Source organism: Chelonia mydas, chromosome 13 (genome assembly GCF_015237465.2).
Source record: "Chelonia mydas isolate rCheMyd1 chromosome 13, rCheMyd1.pri.v2, whole genome shotgun sequence".
NCBI lineage: Eukaryota > Metazoa > Chordata > Testudines > Cheloniidae > Chelonia > Chelonia mydas.
Window position 1 is genome coordinate 3,926,482 of NC_051253.2, and position 21,078 is coordinate 3,947,559.

Consider the following 21,078-nt stretch of genomic DNA (forward strand, 5'->3'; position numbering starts at 1 on the left):
TTTAGAACCCCCCCCCCCCCGATCCCCTTTTGGATCAGGACCCCCCACAGTTACAACACTTGAAATTTCAGATGTAAACATCTGAAATCGTGAAATTGACCAATTTTAAGACCCCCATGGCTGTAAAATTGATCAAAGTGAATTGTGAATTTGGTAGGGCCCTAGTTATCTGGGTTGCAAACTGCGAAAGGTGACTCTTACAATTTAAACTACTAATGAAAAAATACCTAGTTTTTCTCCTTGTCCATATACTCTCTGCTTCCCACTCCACCAGACTTTATTTTTAATTGTACATATTTTTTAGCATGCAATTAAAAAAAAACAATGCCAGAAATGTTAGTGTTAAATCTTTTGGGCAGAAATGTAGGTAGGTTTTTTCTTCCCTCTCTCTGAAACTTGAAAAAAGAAAAGAAAACTAAATAAGTAGTCCTTATGTTCATGCAATCTGTCCTTAATTTTAAAAAAATTGATGGTGTACTTATGGTGGTATCTACTTGGCATCTCCGCAATATAGTCTTAGTGAATGTCAAACAAATAAAGAAACGCTTTCCAAAATACTGATTATTCTTTGCCTGGAGTGCCTAAAGTAGTTTTTCTGAGATTTATGTTCTTTGTTCCATCCTATCCAAGACCTGAGCTCTTTTGTGAAAGAAGAGAAGTTTTACTCTCCATGACACTTCAGCATTCAGCCTCATCACAGCTGCAATGTTAGTTGCTCAGTAGACTCCCCACTGATGTTGGGCTGTAAAAGCAGATATAATTTTAAAGCTGTTTTAAGAAGGGCTTTAATAGTGTTGAGACATAATTTGCCCTGGCCAATGCATAACCCAGGCATAAAAGAATGTAATTTGTTTTAAAACTGTAATGTCTGGTCTACAGACATAAGATATTTAAAAAGAGGTCACGGGCACCGTTCTATCCCTGGTGTAAACCATCTATATTGCATGATTCAGTCTTGTGATGTGGAGTGTATGTTTAAACTATAAACTTGCTTAGCAAATCAGTCTCCATCTACAGTCTTATAATCATTTCCAATTTTAGCCTAAGGCAGCAGCTTATAATATTTTCTTTTATTTTAACCTAAAATTTGTCATGTGTTAAGCAAAGTATGGAGAATTTCTGTGTGAATTAAAGGATAAATTTAATTTTATTTAAATTTAAATTTAAATTTAATTAATTTTAAATTTAATTCTGTGTGAATTAAAGGATAGTCCATGAATCTGTGTTTTAGGTTGACCACTCCACCCTAGTCAGTGGAGCCCTGAAGAAGTGTTTTTTTACCTACGTAGTGCATCTGAGGAAGTGGGTTTTTTATCCACGAAAGCTTATGCCCAAGTAAATCTGTTAATCTTTAAGGTGCCATTGGACTCCTCGTTATTTTTGTGGATACAGACTAACATGGCTACCCCTCTAATACTTGACTGGGGTATCAGAGTAGCAGCCGTGTTAGTCTGTATCCACAAAAAGAAAAGGAATAAGTGAGCTGTAGCTTGCGAAAGCTTATGCTCAAATAAATTTGTTAGTCTCTAAGGTACCACTAGTACTCCTTTTCTTTTTGACTGGGGTAAAGGCTCTTACAGGTTGTACCTCTATGTGTCAGCTTTTACAGGCTTATAAGCATGTACATATGTGTTTCTATGGAAGGTATATCATGCTACATAAATCTGTACAGTGTTGTGGTTATTCTTTTCCTGCGAAAATACTGTACTATACGGTGATCAATGCTAGGCAAATTTCTGAGTTGTCCCCAAATTTTCCTTCCTTCTCCCTGTCTTTCTCAACATTAAAGAAGGTGAATGGCATTTTGGAGAGTCCCACGGGTACAGGGAAGACATTGTGCCTCCTCTGTGCCACTCTGGCTTGGCGGGAGCATTTTAAAGATACCATCTCGGAATGGAAAATTGCACAGCGAATGAATGGAGTGGAACTCTTTCCTGACAGACCCATGTCGTCCTGGGGTGACGCTGGCAAAGATGCTGAAATCCCAGGTAAATGTCCCAGCAAGCAGACTTTGACTGTTATACTTGGTTGGGACCCTTGAAGGAATGACAGGGGATGATTAGTATTTCTTTTTCTTTTATCCTTGTCATGTACCTGTGAATGCCACAATGGTATTATTTAGCAGCTAAAGCATTGTTTCACACTTACCTTTTACTGATGTAAATCTAAAGATGCCCCACATAACCTTTCTCCTTGCTACAAGGCAGTAAAAATATCCACTTAGCTCATTTCCTGTAGGTGAACAGCTGGATTGTAAAATTCCTTGCTGTCTCCATAAGCCACGCTGTTACCATAGCACCAGCTGGGGAAAGCAGGCTAATGATATCTTTAGTTCTTCCTTCTGTTTAGTGCTAATAATTTTTTTCTTTTTTCTCCCTTTGGCAGCTTATTACACTGATGTTCCTAAAATAATTTATGCCTCCAGAACCCATTCTCAGCTTACTCAAGTCATCAGTGAGTTAAAGAGCACAGTCTACAGGTAAATACAAATTAAGAAAATGCTTTTCAGTCAGAGTAAAAGGGTATTTTTTGCATTGCGTTGGATGACTACATATCTGATGATGTATCCCTTGGAATGCAATTTTCATAATGCAGATGGGTGGAAACGGAACTTCTCTGGCTCACTGTGTAGCTTTCTCCCATGCTGAGGATTGTGCTTCCCATTCCTCTTCCTTTTCTCACTCCTGTCCCAAAGTTTCCTGTATATAATCCCCTTTACTTCAAAAGTTCCTTTGAAAAAGTGTGGTTTTCTAGATGGTTTTCCAGTTAAGCCTGTAAACTTTTTTGTGTATGAAAAGAAATGTGCTTTATATTTTTCTTTGTTCAGGGAGAGATGGATTTTTCAGTTTATCGGGGTTAATAGAATATTTTGCTTGTATTCCTGCCAATGGTGCTGATTCATGTAGCTCCATGGTTCTGTTTTTTGTAATTTGTCAGTTAGTAACCACTTGAGTATCTGTAGGGATATATTGTTTCAATGAACAAAGCTATTTTGAATGCTTGCCTTCAGCCACAGCTTCTGCAGTAAATTATCATTAATCCAATCTCCCTGCTATCTAAAAAATAGATTACAGTACAGTAAAAAAGAGGGTTCTTTTTTAGGTCCATGGTATTTAGATGTGGGACGCTGTACCATTATAACAGGATCTATGTTTTGTGGGGGTGCTTTTTGAGAGAGTTGACTAAAGCTACTATTGATTACTCCCTGCCCCATCAAAATAATTTCATTAATGCATTTTTAAATTTGAGAATTTATTGCTGCTACAAAAAAATTTACTGTGATGTTATAGATGAGAAATGTAGCTGTTGAAAAGCCTTGAGATTCCCAAATTTCTGACACCCCACTTTTATTCTTCCCAGCCAACTTTCACATTTGAAACACTTGACTCAAGCTAGCAACATATGTGTTCAAAAATCTGTTTTTCTCTCTTGTCATCCCCCCCCCCCCCTTTAATACCAGCTATTTGTGTATTTTGTTTAAATAGGCCAAAGGTTTGTGTTTTGGGCTCCAGAGAGCAGCTTTGTATTAACCCTGAAGTTAAGAGGCAGGAGAGTAACCACATGCAGGTAAGAACGCAACAATGAAGTTGTGCAAAGCTCATACATGTAAGTGACTGTATCTTGGCTTTAGGGCATGTAACTCCTAATGCTGAAATTCATTACAATCCTTGGCAAAACTCAGAGGTATTAGTTGACCATACAGTTGGAGTGCTATAGAAAATTTGTGTTCTTGTCCTGCACTGTTAGTGAAGAATTAAATTCTGGGATTTACCTTTCCAAGAGGGGTTGTGACTGGTGAGAGCATGTGAATTAGTTTTCTGTATTCAACTTGCAGTCCTGCCATTTGCTTGCCAAGTGACCCAGGGCAGGTAGTTTAAAATGACACCATCAATTTAAAAATCATGCTCCTGATTGAAAATGTTTTACCTACTGTTGTCACATGTAATGTTAAGGACTCCCATAGCTGAAAAAATAATAATGGGGAAAAATAACTGAGTAATCTGTCACTTTCCCCCTGTTTGTTTGAGTGTTTTACACAGCAATAGGGAAGGGAAGAACACTGACAGGAAAATGTGATTGTGAAACTGCAAACGTTGGCCCAGGGATTTGTAGACAGGTGTAGACCCTGTAATGGTATTTGATTCATTACCTGAAATTGACCAAATTTCAAATGGCTGGTGTCCCTTTTCTTTCTGCCTTAGTTTCCTTATTTTTAAATTGGGTTCGATATTACTTCCCTTACATGGCCTAATGTATGTAAGGCACTTAGGTCTTTATATAAAAGGTACCGCAGAAATCCAACATACTGGTGATGCTCAGAGGGTATTTTCCCCTTTTTCTTTGGCAGGACAACTTGTTGGTATCCCGCTATTTGATTCTCATTATTGATGATCTGGTATGCATTCCCTCTAGCTTCATGCTCAAAGGACATGCTGCATTTCCGCAGCCCCTATTGGTAGCTGAATAAAGAGGCAGTATTAGAAGGGTCTCAGAGGGAGGTTTGGCTTCTTCTTCAGGCAGGTGGATGTCCCGGGGGAGGGAACCTATCTGTGGGAAGTATGGAGGCTTAACGATGGATGTACAAGTAAAATCCTAGGAGATGAAAAAATTTGGGAAAAAATGGCAGCCTCATTATGAAGGAGTCCAGTGAAGCCACATGTTCGTAGGCTATGGATTATAATCTGATCCTCTGTCGTGCTTGGTTGGGGTAGATGCTGCACCGTGATCAAGGTCTATAGAAAATGTGAGAAGAAAAGGGATTGTTTTTTTAGAGAAACCTTTCTCCATTCCTTATTATGCTGAGCTAGTGTCACTGAATATGTTCATTTACCCTGCCTCTCCCTCCACAGCCTTGGGCGAGCTGTGCCTTTGTGCCCTGAAATATGCTTTATCTTGCAGATCCACATGTGCCGAATGAAAGTGATGGCTCGTACTTGCCATTTCTATAACAATGTGGAGGGTAAGTTTGGCTGTGGAGGCAATGCCCTGATTTTGGGCAAAGAGATGCCCGGCAGGTAGATGGGGAAATTGAAAAGGAATGAGAGAACCCATCGGCACCTGAATGTATGCATGTACATTTACTTTTAATAGGTTTTTAAGCTAATGCTCAGGAAAGGTACAGGATCGATATCCCTGAAGACTGAAATCCTTTTAATTTGTCCACAAAACAGAGCAGGAGCAGCAACAGTGCAAATTATCCATATAATCCCGGCAATATGCTTCACCCCTGACCTGGTGAGGCCCTTCTAGGAGTGAGAGGGTATTTCGTTCTACATGCCCATTCAGCTCTTGGCCTCTTTGCTGTGACTGCTAGCAATTGAGCTAAATGAGAAAGTGGGTTTTGGGATTTGGATCAGACCACAAATTAATTTCATGTTAGTCACCAAACAGTTGTCAGCACTACTGAACTGCAACTCAGCAGACAACCATCATGCTACATGATACACAGTTCAAGGGAGCTGGGAGGAAGTATCCAAGGAGTCTGCTGATGTGGGATGACAGATCCCTTGTCTTCAAGTGCAGATGGTTTTAAATGTCCTTGCAGAACGCCCATTCAATAAACTGTATTGTGCTTATTGTATCCTCTGAAGGATGATGGGCTGGGTTGACTGCTGGGGTTCAAACCTGTGGTTCTGTGTATTTTAAGATGAAGCTTAGACCAGTAAACTGTCCTCCTGAATTTTTACTAATATGTGTACACACACACACACACATGAACACACACACACATCCTTCTTCTGCACAAGACCAAGTTAAGGAAGGGATAGCAGTTCCTCTTGCCTGTGTGAATTATAAGGCTTTCAGGTCATTGAATTTTGGGCTCGAGGAACTGAGCAAATCAGAAATTAGGTTAGGACTAAATCATTGAAAAAATTATGGCACCAAGATGAGTATTAGCTCACAAGCTATCATCTACACATGTTGTAAAATGTAATTAAGAGTTAAATCAGCAAGTATTCACATTTTCTTGGAGCCTGTCCTGGAATTTAGAAGCCGCAGGGCCAGATTTCATAGAATAATAGAAATTAAAGTTGGAAAAGGACCTGCTAGGTCAGTGGTTCTCAAAGCCAGTTCGCCGCTTGTTCAGGGAAAGCCCCTGGCAGGCTGGGCCAGTTTGTTTACGTGCTGCGTCCACAGGTTCGGCTGATAGCGGCTCCCACTGGCTGTGGTTCGCCGCTCCACGCCAATGGGGGCTGCGGGAAGGGCGGCCAGCAAGTCCCTCAGCCCGCGCCGCTTTCTGCAGCCCCCATTGGCCTGGAGCGGCGAACTGTGGCCAGTGGGACCCGCGAGTGGCCGAACCTGCGGACGTGGCAGGTAAACAAAGCGGCCCGGCCCGCCAGGGGCTTTTCCTGAACAAGTGGCGGACCGGCTTTGAGGACCACTGTGTTAGGTTACATCTAGTCCATCCCAAGAGATCCAGTGAAGGATTGTTCCTTGCAATATGGACATTAGGGTAAAATCAAACACTATTTATATAACAGTTCTCTGTGGCGTGGATGGAACAAGATACAAAATTGACTGAAATCTTCAAATGCTAATGTGTGTTTGTCTGAAGCTTGTGCATCGAGGAGTAAACAACAGCCGGAGCACTCAATGCTGGTGGAGCTACAGCGCAGCTGGCTCTAGATTATTGCACAAAGAATAACCTCAGGCCTTAGTTTCAATCCAGGGAATCGAGACAAGAGACTTCTATAGAATCCAGTGAATGTGGAGCGAAGTACAGTCCCCACATGTGATTGATTTTGTGATTATTTGCTTCGATTTCTGTAACTGTTCGTTATCTCGTTCACAGAGAAGAGTACAGAGAAGGAACTGACCAACTCCATCTTAGATATTGAAGATTTGGTTAAAAATGGAAACAAGCACAGGTAAAGTTCCTCAGTGTCCTTGTTCTGGGGAATGCATTTGTATGAACTTGACACACCTAAAAGTTCCAGATGAGCAGCAATGACCAGAGTCGAGTAGTGACGTGTTGTTGTGCAAACAATTCTCAAGAAATCCATCTCTGCGATGAGGCCTTAGTGCCTCTTCCTTGAGCTGATGGTGTATTTGAGTCCTGATCTGCTGCACAGACCAAATACTGATCACAGTCAGGCATACCTGAGGAGGAACTGCTGATTATGCAGGTGATGTGGTGGTTTTATGAGGTGGATGAGACCACAAAATCTCTTACCACTAGAGATTTAATGATCTAATCCAGCATTGAATCCTGGTCTCCAAGGGAGAAAGATTAGTGCATTAATCACCAAGTCACCTCATTTTTCTCCTGTTTGGTATCTTGATCTGTGTTTTGCTGGACTGCACAGTTAGGTATTAAGTCTGGCGTTCCTTTTTACTGAAGTATAAATAAGAAGGGCCCACATGGATAAAGCGAGGCATCTGCCTTAAGGTCTAATGTTCCAGTCAATTAAAAAGCTGATTAGAAACCTTTGAGAGCCTGAAACATAATAAACCAGAGTGCACTTTAGTATTTCTGTGGATATTGTTTTATAGTTCATACTTTTTTTTTTAAACAGAGTTTGTCCTTATTATCTATCTCGGAGCCTGAAGCAGCAAGCAGATATTATTTTTATGCCTTACAACTATTTACTAGACTCAAAGGTAACATTTTTATTTTTAAATTCATTTTTATTGATTTTATTGATTTTTTTTTTTTTTTTTTTTTTTTTTTTTGTCAGATTCTAGTGGATATGCCAAAAAGAATGTGCATAGCAAGCAAACTCCTGAGGTGGTTCACTTCAAAACTAGCTAACCTAAATCTCCATTGCTGCAGATTAAGCCCATTATTTCTTGTCCTATCTTCAGTGGACACTGAGAACAATTTATCCCCATCCTCTTTGTAAGAGCCCTTACCATATTTGGAGACTATCATCAGGTCCCCCTCAGTCATCTTTTCTCAAAACTAAACATTCCCAGTTTTTTTAACCTTTCCTCACGGGTCAGATTTTCTAAAGCTTTTATCATTTTTCTAGCATTGCTCTAGACTCTCTCTAGTTTTTCCGCATCTTTCCTAAGGATAGATGTCCAGAACTGGACACAGTACTCCAGTTGAGGCCTCACCAGTGCTAAATAGAGCAGGCTGGTCTGTCAGCTGTCGCAGAATATCAAAGTGAGCTAAAGATGAAGAGGATATTAGGAAATGAATTGATTGAACTTTATAATTGTACTGCACATAATACTGTGGGTGTGTTCTCTTTTTGCAAGGATGACAAACAAATATATGTAGAAAATACTAATGACAAAAAGAGAAATTGGAATGAGTTATAATACGTTAATGCATCCCTTAAGGTATTAGTGTTATCTTCTTTATTATGCATGTGAGTGCCTCTCAGTTTCACCTTTTGGGCCCCAATCCCACTCCTTCACAAGACAGACTGCTGTTATTCATAAGATGGACCCATGATTTCATCTAACTTTCAGCACAGGTATATGGCCTTGTTCTTACCTGTAGAGGACACATTGACTATCTCCATTTCAAGAGACTATGTTGCAGTGTAAGCAGCCAAAACTGTTTTGCTTGCCACATTCCATAGTGAATTATATCCCGTCCAAACTCTCTCATGGTCCAGTTCACCAAGCTGTGTCTGAAGGCAGTGTTGCTATCTCACCCATGTCCCCTTTGTTTTTGCTTTTAGAGCCGGAGAGCACACAACTTAGATCTGAAAGGGACTGTGGTAATACTCGATGAAGCTCACAATGTGGTAAATTATATCTGATTTTTTTTCCCCCACCATTTCCCCTTCCTCACCCAAACACGAAATCTGGCCCTTGTAGGGTTACTTGTAACAAGGCGAAAGCTACAGTAAAAGAAATTATTTCAGCTGCTAGTGTGATCAGTTTAGAAAGGTGGTTATTAAGTATACATTTGCGACTCCATCTATGTTGAAGTGGGTTTGTGTTCTGCATGAATCTTAGCATTAGCTAAACCAATATCTGTAGCAGTACACCTTCCACTCTCCATCTATAGTTGTGTGATCAGTTAGGAAGCCAGGATTCTGATATTGCTCCCAGTCTTCTTCTGTCATGGGCTTCGCATTTCTGGTAGTGATTGAATCCCCAATTTCTGATATCAAGGAATTAAATAGATATAATACAATCAGTGCAGCTTCTTACATTGTGTCCTTCACTGAAGGTGTATTGGATATAGAGCAAAGAGAACACGTGTTACATCAGTGATACTCAGACGGAGGCTCGTGTGGCTCTTTAATGTGTCTCTTGCGGCTTTTTGCAGCACATGATATTAAAACTGTGTGATTTGATTATTAACCAGTCTAAGTTATTAACCAATCAGGATGCCTTTACTATGTTGTTAACCAATTGTGGTTGAGAAAATAATAATACTTGATCAGTCATTTTGCTGTGAGAATTATATATACTCAATATGTCCCCTGTCCTACTGTTTATATCTAGTACTATAGTAGATGAAACAATGAAGTCACACTACTATGGCTCTTTTGGGTAATGTTGATTTGGCTCCTGAAGCACTGAGGACTGAATATCCTAGCATTAGAGGTAAAACTTTTACATAATGAAGAAGTAGGATGAATTATTCAAACCAGTGATTAAGCCCAGTGAGCACCCAGACCTACTCAGCAGTTTATACTCAGTGCTAGATCTTGGAAACCTATCTGAAAGACCTACATTTACAGTACAGCAGAGCCCCCGAGTAATACTGTGCTTGGCAGAACTGTTTATTTACTGTTCTAGTGGAAGAGTTTCTTGCACAGCCTTATCGCTTCTGAGTCAGGCTTTCCTGAAGCAATCCTGGCAGATCTTTGGATCAGCTGGCACCAGGGATTTAACCCCTTTTTTGCTGGAAAGTGCAAGTAATCAGTTTCCTATGGAATGTTGTTCAAATGACTTCAGAATCGGGAAATTGCTAGGTACTTCATTTGGCAAGCAGCCCTGGAGCACCTGTCTTGTTTCTTGTATAATTGGTGATTAGAAGTGAAGAAGTGATTATTAGTGAAGAAATTGACCGGTTCTTGCCATAGTAGTCTGGTCCAGTTCTGGTTTTTCAGGTGTTTGTGTTGCACTTGGGAGAGATGTGGAATTTTATTTGCTTACTGAATAACTAACCAGATTTGATCATTCTGGTTCTTATTTTCAAAAGTGCACAGAATTTCTGTGACTGCACACTCAGGTATTGCTGCTGCACTTAGATATTTAGTTATGTGCCTAACTAGTACATCTGCCTAAACTAGTCACTTTGACACACAGCTGCAGTAGCTGCACATGCAAATTGGGTGGACAAAAAGCAAACATTTTGGAAATAAGGATTCTAGGTTCAGAAAGGTTCAGCTTCTATGGAATGTGAGCTCCATGATGAAAGTATTGAGTCTCTGCTGGCAGTGAGTACTCCTACCTTGTAGATGGAACCTGGAAAAGCAGACTCTGATGTAGTTTCATGTACTTTATTACAAACAGACAACTAAAGAGCCCCCCCACCCCACCCCCAGGCACCACACCCCATTGTATTAGTTCTGCTCTGACATGGGCTATCTCACCTTTAAATGCTGGATAGCATGTGAGTGTCTCAGCAATGATAGAAAATCATACTTATTTCACAAGCATATTTGTTGAGTTGTTTTTTTAAGAACAAAGAAACAGCTGGTGGCCTCTTTGAGTAGGAACTCTGTAAAGGGAAGATTGGATTCCTGCCAGAGCACCCTCCTCCTATCAAGAAGATACCAGAAGGTGTTGCATTGCAAGATCATACCCCTAACTGGCTCAAACACTAGTTCAGTGCTTGGATAGTGAAATACAAAGGAACTCTTAAAATGTGTCTCCTGATCTGCCAAATTACACCGCTTTGAATTTCTCTCTGGCAGCGGCAATGTTTATTTTCTAGAGTGCCTGTTCTTGCTGTTGTCTATTTTGCTGTAAAGTGGCTGCTAGAAGTAGAGGATGTTTGGCCTGAGGTAGGTATATAAATTATTATTAGTGTTGGAATATTATATTTGCTGCCTTAATCAAAACAGTCCTTTCCATTAAAAAGTGAACCCGGTTCCCACAGAGCTTTTCCTTGTCACAGCACGTTATAAGTCTCAGGGCTTGTCTACACATGGAAATTGACTGAAATAGCTATTCTGGAATAAGCTGTTTTGCTCACCCTGTAGACAGTCTTTGCAGGGGCTTTGGGCAGCGGTGCCCCTCAATCTCTCTTATTCTTTTCCTGTTGAACATAATAATCAAATCTCCTGTGGGCTGTAATACTTTGGTCTAATTTTGGTTGATGGGTTTAGTGTACAGGTAGTGTTGGTGACTTTTACTATACAGGAGATCAGACTAGATGATCTGGTGGTCCTTTCTGGCCTTAAATTCTATGACTGTATTCTGGAATAAAAGTGACTTTTATTCCAAAATAGAACATCCATGTGGGGAGCTATTCCAGTATAGCTATTGTGTAATAGCTTATTCTGCATCTCAATTTCCCCATGTAAGCAAGTCCTTACTATTTCTCACAGCTGGGAGGAAGGTCAATACTATCGTCATTTTATGGACGAGGAAACTGGAGCAGAGAGGGTTGTGACTTGGCCAAGGCTACAGAGAAGTATTGTCAAAAATAAGATCTGAATACTTCCCAATTCTACCCATAAGACCACATCTCTTATGTAAGGGTGTTCATTTCCCTTCTCCATAGTTGATAGTTATTTTCTTTATTTGTGTGTGTGTGTGTTGTTTAAATCTAAGATGGCATGTATGTATGTTGTATTTTATCCCCCTACCTTCATTCATTACTTGCCATCTTGAGTTCAGGGGACTGCATCTTCGTATACGTGTTGGTCTAGTGGTTTGATTCTTTCTTGTGTGAGAGGTCCCAAGTTCAAATCCAGAAGAAGTCCTGCAAAGGACAGGAATGGTTTGGTTCCTGTAAAATTTTGTGGAAGGAAATATTTGTGGTCTGGAAGGACAAGCGCATACACCACAGAGTATGAGAGAGGCTGAGGAGTTATTGGACATCCAGATTCAGGAAGCATTGCCACCCAAGATTCAAGAAAGGAAGAAATTGGTCACCAAAGCAGATTGGGAACCAATGAGGAGAGTTGGCAGTTTGTAACGATCAGAGGCAAGAAGTTCAGGTGCATTCTACATGGCTGGAGGCAAGAGAGGAGGGGCAGGCCATGACCACCAGATAGAATCAGTCCAGGAGGAATTCCACATAAGTAGAAGAATCTAATAATAATCATGTTCTCAGCATAGAAACCGAGGATATCGTCTGTGAAGATGCAGCTGGTCAAATGAAACAAAGAGCTGGACAGGACATACCTGTAAGGTTGGCTACTCAGCCCAACCCACAAAACAATCAAATGTACCCACAAAGAGATCTCCAACCAACTAAGGAAGACAGAAAATCCTCGTTGGGGATTCTGTACTAAGAAGAAGAACATCCTTTCCAAAGGAGCAGACAGAAAACAGGATTGTGTGCGGTCTTCCTGGAGCGAAGACACCAGATGTGACTTGAAGGCTGGATAGGCTTCTGAACTCAGCAGGCAGAGATCCACTGGTAATGATGTGTAAGGCACCAATGATGTTGTTTCCCAGGATACCTCACAGATCATAGATGACTTTAGGGAACTCGGAAGGGTACTGAAGGAGAGGAATGCTCTAGTGATCTTCTCTGAAATCCTTCCTTTGCCATGAGCAAGGGAAGGCAGAAGACTTTAGAAGTAATCCGCTAGCTAGGTAAATGGCAGAAGGATTAGGTTTTGTGAAATATTGGTCCACCTTCTGTAGGGGCGAGGGGACTGTCCACTTTGCATGGCCTCTATCTCAGTAGAATGGGAACCACTCTTCTAGGGTACAGGCTGGCTAGACTTGACAGGGAGGGCATTAAACTAGTAACGAACGGGATGGTGAAAAGAGAGAATTAGTAAGCACTCAGTTACAACAAACCATGATGTTCAGAACAAAATTAATCAAGGTACCAAGACACGTGAAGCGAAGAAATTCTTTAGTTGTCTATACACCAATGTTAGGAACCTGTGTAGTAAACAAGAGGAATTGGAATTGATTATTTGTGAGCATAAATTCAACTTAGTAGGTCCTACTGGAACTGGGTGGGATGGTTTGCATTATTGGAATGCTAAGTCAGTGGTTTTACCCTATTTAAAAGGTTCAGGTGGGCAAAAGGGGAGGAGCAGTGGCAGGCTGTCAGAAGTGGCATTACCTGTTTCTGAGTCTCGGACAAGTCAGAAGCAAATTATCTTGAATGCTTATGGGTCAGTGTCCTCACAGATACAGCACAAGATGGGGTGCTAATTAGGGATGTAAATGTTGTTTAAAAAGTTAACCATTTAAACTATTAAAATGACATTGTTTAACCGATTAAAGGAAGAGGGGCTGGGGCCGCTCTGGCCGGCCCAACCGGGCCTGCGGCTGGGAGTTAATGGTTAGGGTGGATTAACGGTAGGACTAATGCTTACCAGTTAACCATTTAATATTTTACATCCCTAGTACTAATTGGGGTCTGCTAGAGACCACCAAATCACCCTAAGGAACAGGATGACCATATCCTCGAGTGCCTAACTATAATGCGTAGGAAAAAAATTGCATTATCATGGAGGACTTCAGTCTGAATGACACATGCTGGGGTGCTTGTGCCACTAGTACTAAAAAGTCCGCAGAATTTGTAAATATTATAATGACAATTTGCTAACTCAAAACGTGTTGCATCCCACATAGGGGAATTCAGTATTAGACCTCATCTTGACAAATAGAGAGGAATTGTATTTAGGAGTTTTAAAGGAGCTGACTGCGGAGCTCTGTTGGATCATTAATATTGATTTTCAATAACTCTTGGAACACTGGGAAAGTTCCAGAAGACTGGAAGAAAACGAATGTGCTAATATTTAGAAAGGGTGAAAATGGTGACCGGGTAATTATAGGCCTGTTATCGGTTCCAGGCAAAGTAATGGAAAGGCTGATACAGGACTCAATAAAGAATTAAAGGAGGGTAATATAATTAATGCCAATCAGCATGAGTCTATGGAAAATAGCTCTTGTCAAACTAACTTGGTACCTTTCTTTGATGAGATTACAAATTGGTAATAGAAATGATGTAATATATTTAGACTTCTGTAAAGCATTTGACTTGGTAACACAGAAAATTTTGATTAAGAAATTAATTATACAAAATCAAATAGCACACGTTAAATGGATTAAAAACCAGCTGACAGGTCCCAAAATGTAGTTGTAAATAGGGAATCATTATCAAGCATTTGGATTTCTAGTGGGGTCCTGCAGGGATTCATTCTTGGACCTCTGCTATTTCATATTTTTATCAATGACCTGGAAAAAAACCATAAAATTGTCACTGATAAAGTTTGCAGATGAGACACAGTTTGGGGGAATTGTAAATAATGAAGAGGACAGGTCCCTAATATGGAGTGATCCCGATCATTTGGTAAGCTGGGTGCAAGCAAATAATTGTTTTAATATGGCCATTGCAAAGTGATACATCTAGGAACAAAAAACGTAGGCCATAATTTCATGTTTGAGGAGTCTATCTTGGGAAGCAGTGACTCTGAAGAGTGAAGGATGTTGAAAAATTGGAGAGAGTTCAGAGAGGAGCCGCAAGAATGATTAAAGGGTTGGAAAATATGCTATATAGTGAGAGACTCAGGGAGTTTAATCTATTTAGTTGTTAAAGAGAAGAATAAGGTTACCTATAAGTGCATGCGTTGAATGGAAATTTGATAATAGAAGATTCTTCAATCTAGCAGACAAAGTTATAACACGATCCGGTGGTTGGAAGTTGAAGCTAGACAAATATAGGCCTTGTCTACGCTACCGCGGTAAGTCAACATAATTTACGCTACTTCAGTCACGTAAATAACGTAACTGATGACAGCGTAGCTTAGGTTGACTTACCGTGGTGCCTACTCTGTGCTGTGTCGACGGGAGATGCTCTCCCGCCAACTTAACATATTCTTCTCGGGGAGCTGGAGTACTGGAATCAATGGGAGAGCGCTCTGCCATCAACTTAGCGGATCTTCAGCAGAGCCGCTGAATCAACACCGATGCATCGATTGCAGCAGCTCCTATCTATTGGTAAGTGTAGACATGGCCTAGGACTGGAAAGAAGTAGCAGTTTTTAACGGTGAGGATAATTAACCACTGGAACAATTTACCAGGGGTTGTGGTGGATTCTTTGTCACTGGAAACTTAAATCTAGGCTGGATGTGTTTCTAAATGATATGCTCTATTTCAAATGGGAATTAATTCAGGGAAGTCCTGTGGTCTCTGTTGTATATGAGGTTGGACTAGATGATCACTTTGGTTCCTTCTGGCCTTACAATCTTTGAAGTGCCCAGCACATGCAGGGCAGTACTAGAATCCAAATAACAATAAATTCTGTATTTTCTTGGAATTTCAGGAGAAATTGTGTGAAGAGTCATCTTCTTTTGACTTGACTCCCTACGACTTGGCTTCAGCCATGGATGCTATAAATGTGGTACTGGAAGAACAAGCCAAAGTAGTTCAACAAAATGAAATCCATGCTGAATTCAATATGGAGTTTGCCAGCTCAGGTGTGTTGATAGCTGGGGACTAATGGTTTGCAAGAGATGTGGGGGGTGGCAGTGTCAACAAATTTGGAAAATAACTGTTTCCCTTAATCAGTTCCTGGAAGGTCAAATGTGGGTGGTGGATAGATGAACTTTCTATTTGGCCAACATTGTTGCTGTTCTTCTAACCTATGGTAACCAAGCACATCAAGGTTTAGCCAAACCTTTTAACATGAGATAAGGAATCAAGAGGAGAAAAGTAAATAGAATACAAAAGATGTAGTTGTATGATCACTTGAGTCTAGCCTTCAAAAACTGTAATATCCAGAAAGGCAGTCGGCAACAATAGTCTCACTTGGAGAAATGAAAAATGCAAGTTGAAAAATTAATGTGAGAAAATTGGGATTAAGTTAAGAAACAGTTGTCTCAAATGCTGCACACTTCATCTAACCCCTGTGCGATTAGGAGTGAATTGTTTTTCCCTCTCAAACAGGGCTGAGCATGGAGCTTGAAGATATAGCAAAGATAAAGAGTAAGTACCATTTCTTCTGTGTTGAATTATCTCAACAAAATTGCTATTGATACAATAGGAAAAAAAGGTGCTCTGGGAAATGATTGTAAATCAACCTCTTTCCATGGCACCCTTTGACAGCTGTCAGGCACATCGTTGAAATCTTCATGGGGAGGGTCTTCTGTTTGTTTTAGAGAGAAATTTTGTCAAGTGTTCTGGTCCTTTGAGCATTCAGCCTTTTTCAGTATAGCTGAGAGGTTTGTATAGCTGGGAGAAGAATGCCTCCTACACCTAGCTATTTTCACCATTACAAGGACTTTCCAAATTTTGTAGTCCATCTCTCTTTTGGTGGTGCATTGGTTGTACCACTCCGCTGCAACGACAATTCTGCCAGCAACAGCTGAATTTGTACTAAAGAGTTTGACCTTAAATAACATTTTTCATCCCACCAAAAAACAATACATGTTGGAATAGAAAAGATCTTTGCTGGTAATAACAGAGCAGCTTTTTAAAAATTGATCCAATAGCACCTTGATTCTGGGAACACTTCCACAATGTTTGAGGGCAAATGGTTAATTTGCAACCCCTGCAACAATGATCTCTCTTCTGATTGCTCATGTTGCCTGGGCAGTGCAAGGTGAGTTTGAGATCTGTAATCCTGGGTTATGGCATTAGGAAGTAAGTACAATGGAAATTATGATAATATTTTTAAACTCAGCAGGCCAGAAAACTTCAGGGACCCATACATTACCAAAGTGACTCCAAGGCTTTGTTAAATGGGGGATTTTGAATAATCTTGTTGCCAGTAAATATTTTCAAATGCTTAGTTCCACAGTTCCGTCCTACAGCTTCAAATTAATCACAGAAATTACGCAGCATGGGCTAGACAATATTTCAGCTGTTTGGATGAGCTGTTCATATTGCTGGTTTTGCCTGTTCGTGGGGCTCTCACTTAATCAGAATACTTCCTTCTAGTAAGCGAGCAGGAGATCAGCAACAGTAGTTCAGAGTGTCATAGAATAAAGTGGCATGTAAAATCTCAGTTTACTGTGTAATTGGATGTCCTCAGTATAAAGTTCACTGTTATGAACAGGCAATATGAGTCAGTGGATAGAACGCTGGAGTGAGACTCCAGAGAGACATGAGTTCTATTCCTGGCTCTGCCACTGGCCTGCGGGGTGACCTTCAGCAAGTTATTTAATCGCCACGTGCCTCAGTTTCCCCATCTGCAAAATGTGGATACTGACCTCCTTTGTAAAGTGTTTTGAGATTTACTAATAAAAGGTGCTATTGAAGAGCTAGGTATTATTATGCCTTGTTTCTCTTACCTGTTAACTATCGATGCTCCCGTGGTCGCATAACCCTCATCTTCTAGGTTCAGCTATACAAGAATGGTGACCTGCCACTGAATTAGAGAGGTCCTTAGTGAGAGAAATTTGCGAAGGTGTCAGACTGAGTGAAAGATTGTGTATTTATTAAAATCTCACGTAGTAGCCAATTCTCTTAGGTCTGAGAATCCCTTGTAAATGCAAGGAAATAGGCAAACGTACATATATTTTACTTTCCTACATAAATTATATCTCACAGGGATGTTGTGAGGCTTAATAAATGCTTACTAAGGGCTTTTGGATGATAGGTGCTCTATAAATGTAAATATTTAGAGGTTTTAAAAATTAAACATTTGAAATAATTTATATTTCAGCAGTTTTTAAAATATTAGGTTGGTTACACAAACAAGATAATAGCTAGGTTTAGGGGGAGTAACTAGGTGACTATCTTTGTAACAAAGGCCATTCGAAAGAACTCATTTAGATGAGTTCTGAATTTTTCATTTACTGAAAATTGAACTGTTTTCTCCTTTGATTGCCTTAAAGGAATTCTTCTTCAACTCGAAAATGCTATTGATGCTGTGCAGCTGCCAGCTAATGGAAATGGAGTCACTAAAGAAGGGAGGTAGGTGCCAATTGGTGCTCTGAGATTGTATTATCCTCCTCCTTAGAGTGTCTGTATGTTAGGAAAAGAGACTTCTGGCCTAATGAGTCTGTCTCCAATCTGAGTTTCTCCTCCAAAGTTCCGTATGAAAGTAACACCATTATCTGAAATAGGAAGCCTCCAGGACAGCAAGTAGCAATGCGTGTTTAAAAGGCATACTGGCTGTTAACATTAGTAATATTACCCTAGCTCTGGGAACCAGCTTTTATTATGTAACTGTTGCTCTACACACACAGTATATTCAGTGGATCCCCATAAAACATTCCCCATTGTACTTGCTTACTTTCATGGTATTTCAGTAATTTATGTTTTTAAACTCTGAAGAGCATTTCAGCCTCAGATTATACTAATTATGAAATCTATCAAATGTGACCCTAAATCAGTTGACCCCATGCCTTTAGGAATAGCGAGTAGTTTGTTTATTATACAATGCTTTGAATACAGTATTATCCTACTGTGATTGGAATTTTACTGTTTAGCCTCTCACTATTTAGTAATGGCAAGGTCCAACCATGTTGTAAGCTGGAGACCACAGCTCCTATAAAAATAATAAGTTAAAGTTTGGAAAGTGTGGCATGGAGCAGGTGGGTGAATAATAGGGTATGTTGAACTGGACAATGGTCTTTATTTGTTTCCGTCAAATGCTGGCTTGTGAAATACTGATTCATATTAAGGTACCAGTGTAACTATGTTCTGGTTGATGTACTTCAGGCTCTACAGAACTGTTCGTAAACCATAGGAAACTGTGTGTTGTAATAAGGTGTGCATGAAAAGTAATTGCAAATGATGTGGTGGTGAAGGTCATTAAGCTTTCAAACAAATATATCCCAGCATTATCTCAGTTAATCTTGTAACAAAGTAGTTACTATTTTATTTACCCTTATTGCTCATGGAGAAGGGAATACTGTGAACTACAGGGGCAAGGTATTGCTGTTATTAAATAATGTAGGGTTATTTGTAAAATTTGTCCAATTATATTTTTCTTCTTGAATTGCAGCTACATCTTTGATCTGTTTGCAGAGGCCCAGATCACATTCCAAACCAAAACCTCCCTCCTAGAGTCACTGGAACAGATTGAACAATTTCTATCAGGCCGTAAGTGTAAGCCTGTCACCGTGGCTACTATATATAGTTCTGTAAGTTATAGATGACAGCACGTGGAAGCTTCCATATTTTGGGGGCATAATGAGAAAGGGAGAATGAGCGCTATTCACCTAATGTTCTTCCTGTATTCCCTTTGCATGGGAGCAACATTAATTGTGCCACAGGCTTGTGAAAAGGCAGTTAAAAGTGAAAAGGCAGCTGTCATAGTTTCAGCAAGTGGAAAACTGACAATTTTCAAATTGTCAGTTCTCAAATGTCTGTTTACGTGCATAGTCTGCAGGATCTCTCAAAGTGCTTCACTGATATCAGTAAAGTGATTTTGCAGAACTATATATGCTACCGTCTTAACTGGGCAATAATGCTCAGTGGGAGGTGGTCAGGTGCTTGTCAAGGGGCAGGAAGCCTTACTACTCCTAGAAGGGAAATGGCATAAAGTTCCCTTTTGAAATATCTTATAAACAGCTAGTATCCATTATTTCCAAAATTCCAGACTCTCAGTTTAGAGAACCTCCATTGAGATTTTGTCATTGATTATTAATGTACGTGAGGGGTATGAAAGCTAATTTACATTAGAGCTTCTCAGTGCAGGGTGGAGATGGGACAAAATATTATGAAATCAAGTCGTGCTCTTGTTGCACACCAAACTGCTGGCAATGTGCTGGTTTCATTTCTTTTTTGTTATCCAATGATATTTTTAAGCCACTTTATTCATAATTGTGGTAGTGAGTGAGATGTGGATGTGTCCGGTGCACATTTATGTGTGTGTTTGTGCGTGCTCAGGTACGGGTATATATATATATGTACATTTGTCTACATAGAAAGTTAATATACTGTCCTCTCTAGGTACTGGGATATTTACCAACACAGCTGGATTACATAAACTTTCAGACATTATTCAGGTAAATAATTCTGTGCTGCTTCCTCATTATAATTCTAAAAGATTTAAAAGGTAGTGGAGGATGTGGAAAGACACCAAAGCGGTCTTTTTTCTCTTTGAAGTGCGTTTGTTTAACTCTTAATGTGCTAGACCCAGGCCAGTTGGATACAGCAGAGTAGTCGAAGGCAGATATACTGGCCACTGGATAAGCAGTTTTCTGTTCCCTGACTGAGCAGAGCAGGGGTGGCTCCAGGCTAGGGTGGACACATGACTCCAATTAGCCTGCAAAGAGTCAGTTGAAGCTGTTAGGCAAATGAGAACACCTGGCTCCAATTAACCTGCAAAGAGTCTGGTGAGGCTGTTAAGCTAATGTGAACACCTGAGTCTAATTAAGGCCCCTCTGATAGTATAAAAGGGCTCACTCCAGTCAGGCCGAAGGGAGCCAGAGGAGAGGAAGTGTGGCTGAACGGCTGGGTAGTGAAAACACCCTCAAGCCACTGGAAAGGGAGCCCTAAGGTAAGGGTGAAGAAGGCGTTGAGAGAACAGCGGGAGAGCTTTGGGGAAGTGGCCCAGGGAAATGTAGCAACTCAGGCGGTGAAAGGTTGGCTGCCAACAGCTGCTGCCATTAGGGTCCCTGGGCCAGAACCTGGAGTAGAGGGCTGGCCCGGGTTCCCCCCAACCCGCCACTACAGAAACACCTCCTGGGAGGGGAAGACAGGCCCATCTCAGTACAGGAAGCTAAACTGTTCTGGAACAAGCCCGTAGGGACAACACAGACTGTGGGTGTTCTCTCACCAACCTCCTTGTTGGCTTATGATGAAAAGGGCTCAGTAGACTGTAATCCTGGCCCTAGAGAGAGAAGGGCTACGTGGAGGGTTGCAATGAGCCTCGGAGGCTAGCATAAACCACCTGGAAGCCCAGGAGCCATGGGGACAGGGTCAGAGCTCTGCCACATTAAACATTAATGGGAGTTGGCATGCTACTGAGGGAAGAATTTCTACCTGACTATAGACTCAAACAGAGCTACCTCCATGTGGCTTGTAGTTTGGTAGTGTGTTTCAGCAGATATTTCATACCTTTCACTG

The 21,078-nt window shown here is 40.6% G+C and overlaps 1 protein-coding gene across 40 annotated transcripts in view; it reads left to right on the forward strand.

The window, feature by feature from the left end:
• RTEL1 (regulator of telomere elongation helicase 1) overlaps positions 1-21,078 on the forward strand; it is a 120,305-nt gene that overhangs the window by 4,155 nt on the left and 95,072 nt on the right. For 36 of the 40 annotated variants that reach the window (XR_005227839.2, XR_005227840.1, XR_005227841.1 and 33 more), the window contains exons 3-14: positions 1,790-1,988; positions 2,386-2,479; positions 3,486-3,567; positions 4,900-4,960; positions 6,794-6,869; positions 7,518-7,602; positions 8,637-8,702; positions 15,380-15,533; positions 16,003-16,041; positions 17,895-17,973; positions 19,010-19,107; positions 19,960-20,015. Coding sequence is in view for 37 of the 40 variants with exons in the window: in XM_043527143.1 (XP_043383078.1) it covers positions 1,790-1,988; positions 2,386-2,479; positions 3,486-3,567; positions 4,900-4,960; positions 6,794-6,869; positions 7,518-7,602; positions 8,637-8,702; positions 15,380-15,533; positions 16,003-16,041; positions 17,895-17,973; positions 19,010-19,107; positions 19,960-20,015 (1,089 nt within the window). In the remaining 3 variants the exon portion in view is untranslated. The remainder of the gene's footprint in view (positions 1-1,789; positions 1,989-2,385; positions 2,480-3,485; positions 3,568-4,899; positions 4,961-6,793; positions 6,870-7,517; positions 7,603-8,636; positions 8,703-15,379; positions 15,534-16,002; positions 16,042-17,894; positions 17,974-19,009; positions 19,108-19,959; positions 20,016-21,078) is intronic. The other 4 variants (XM_043527158.1, XM_043527142.1, XM_043527159.1 and 1 more) reach the window with 2 other exon arrangements.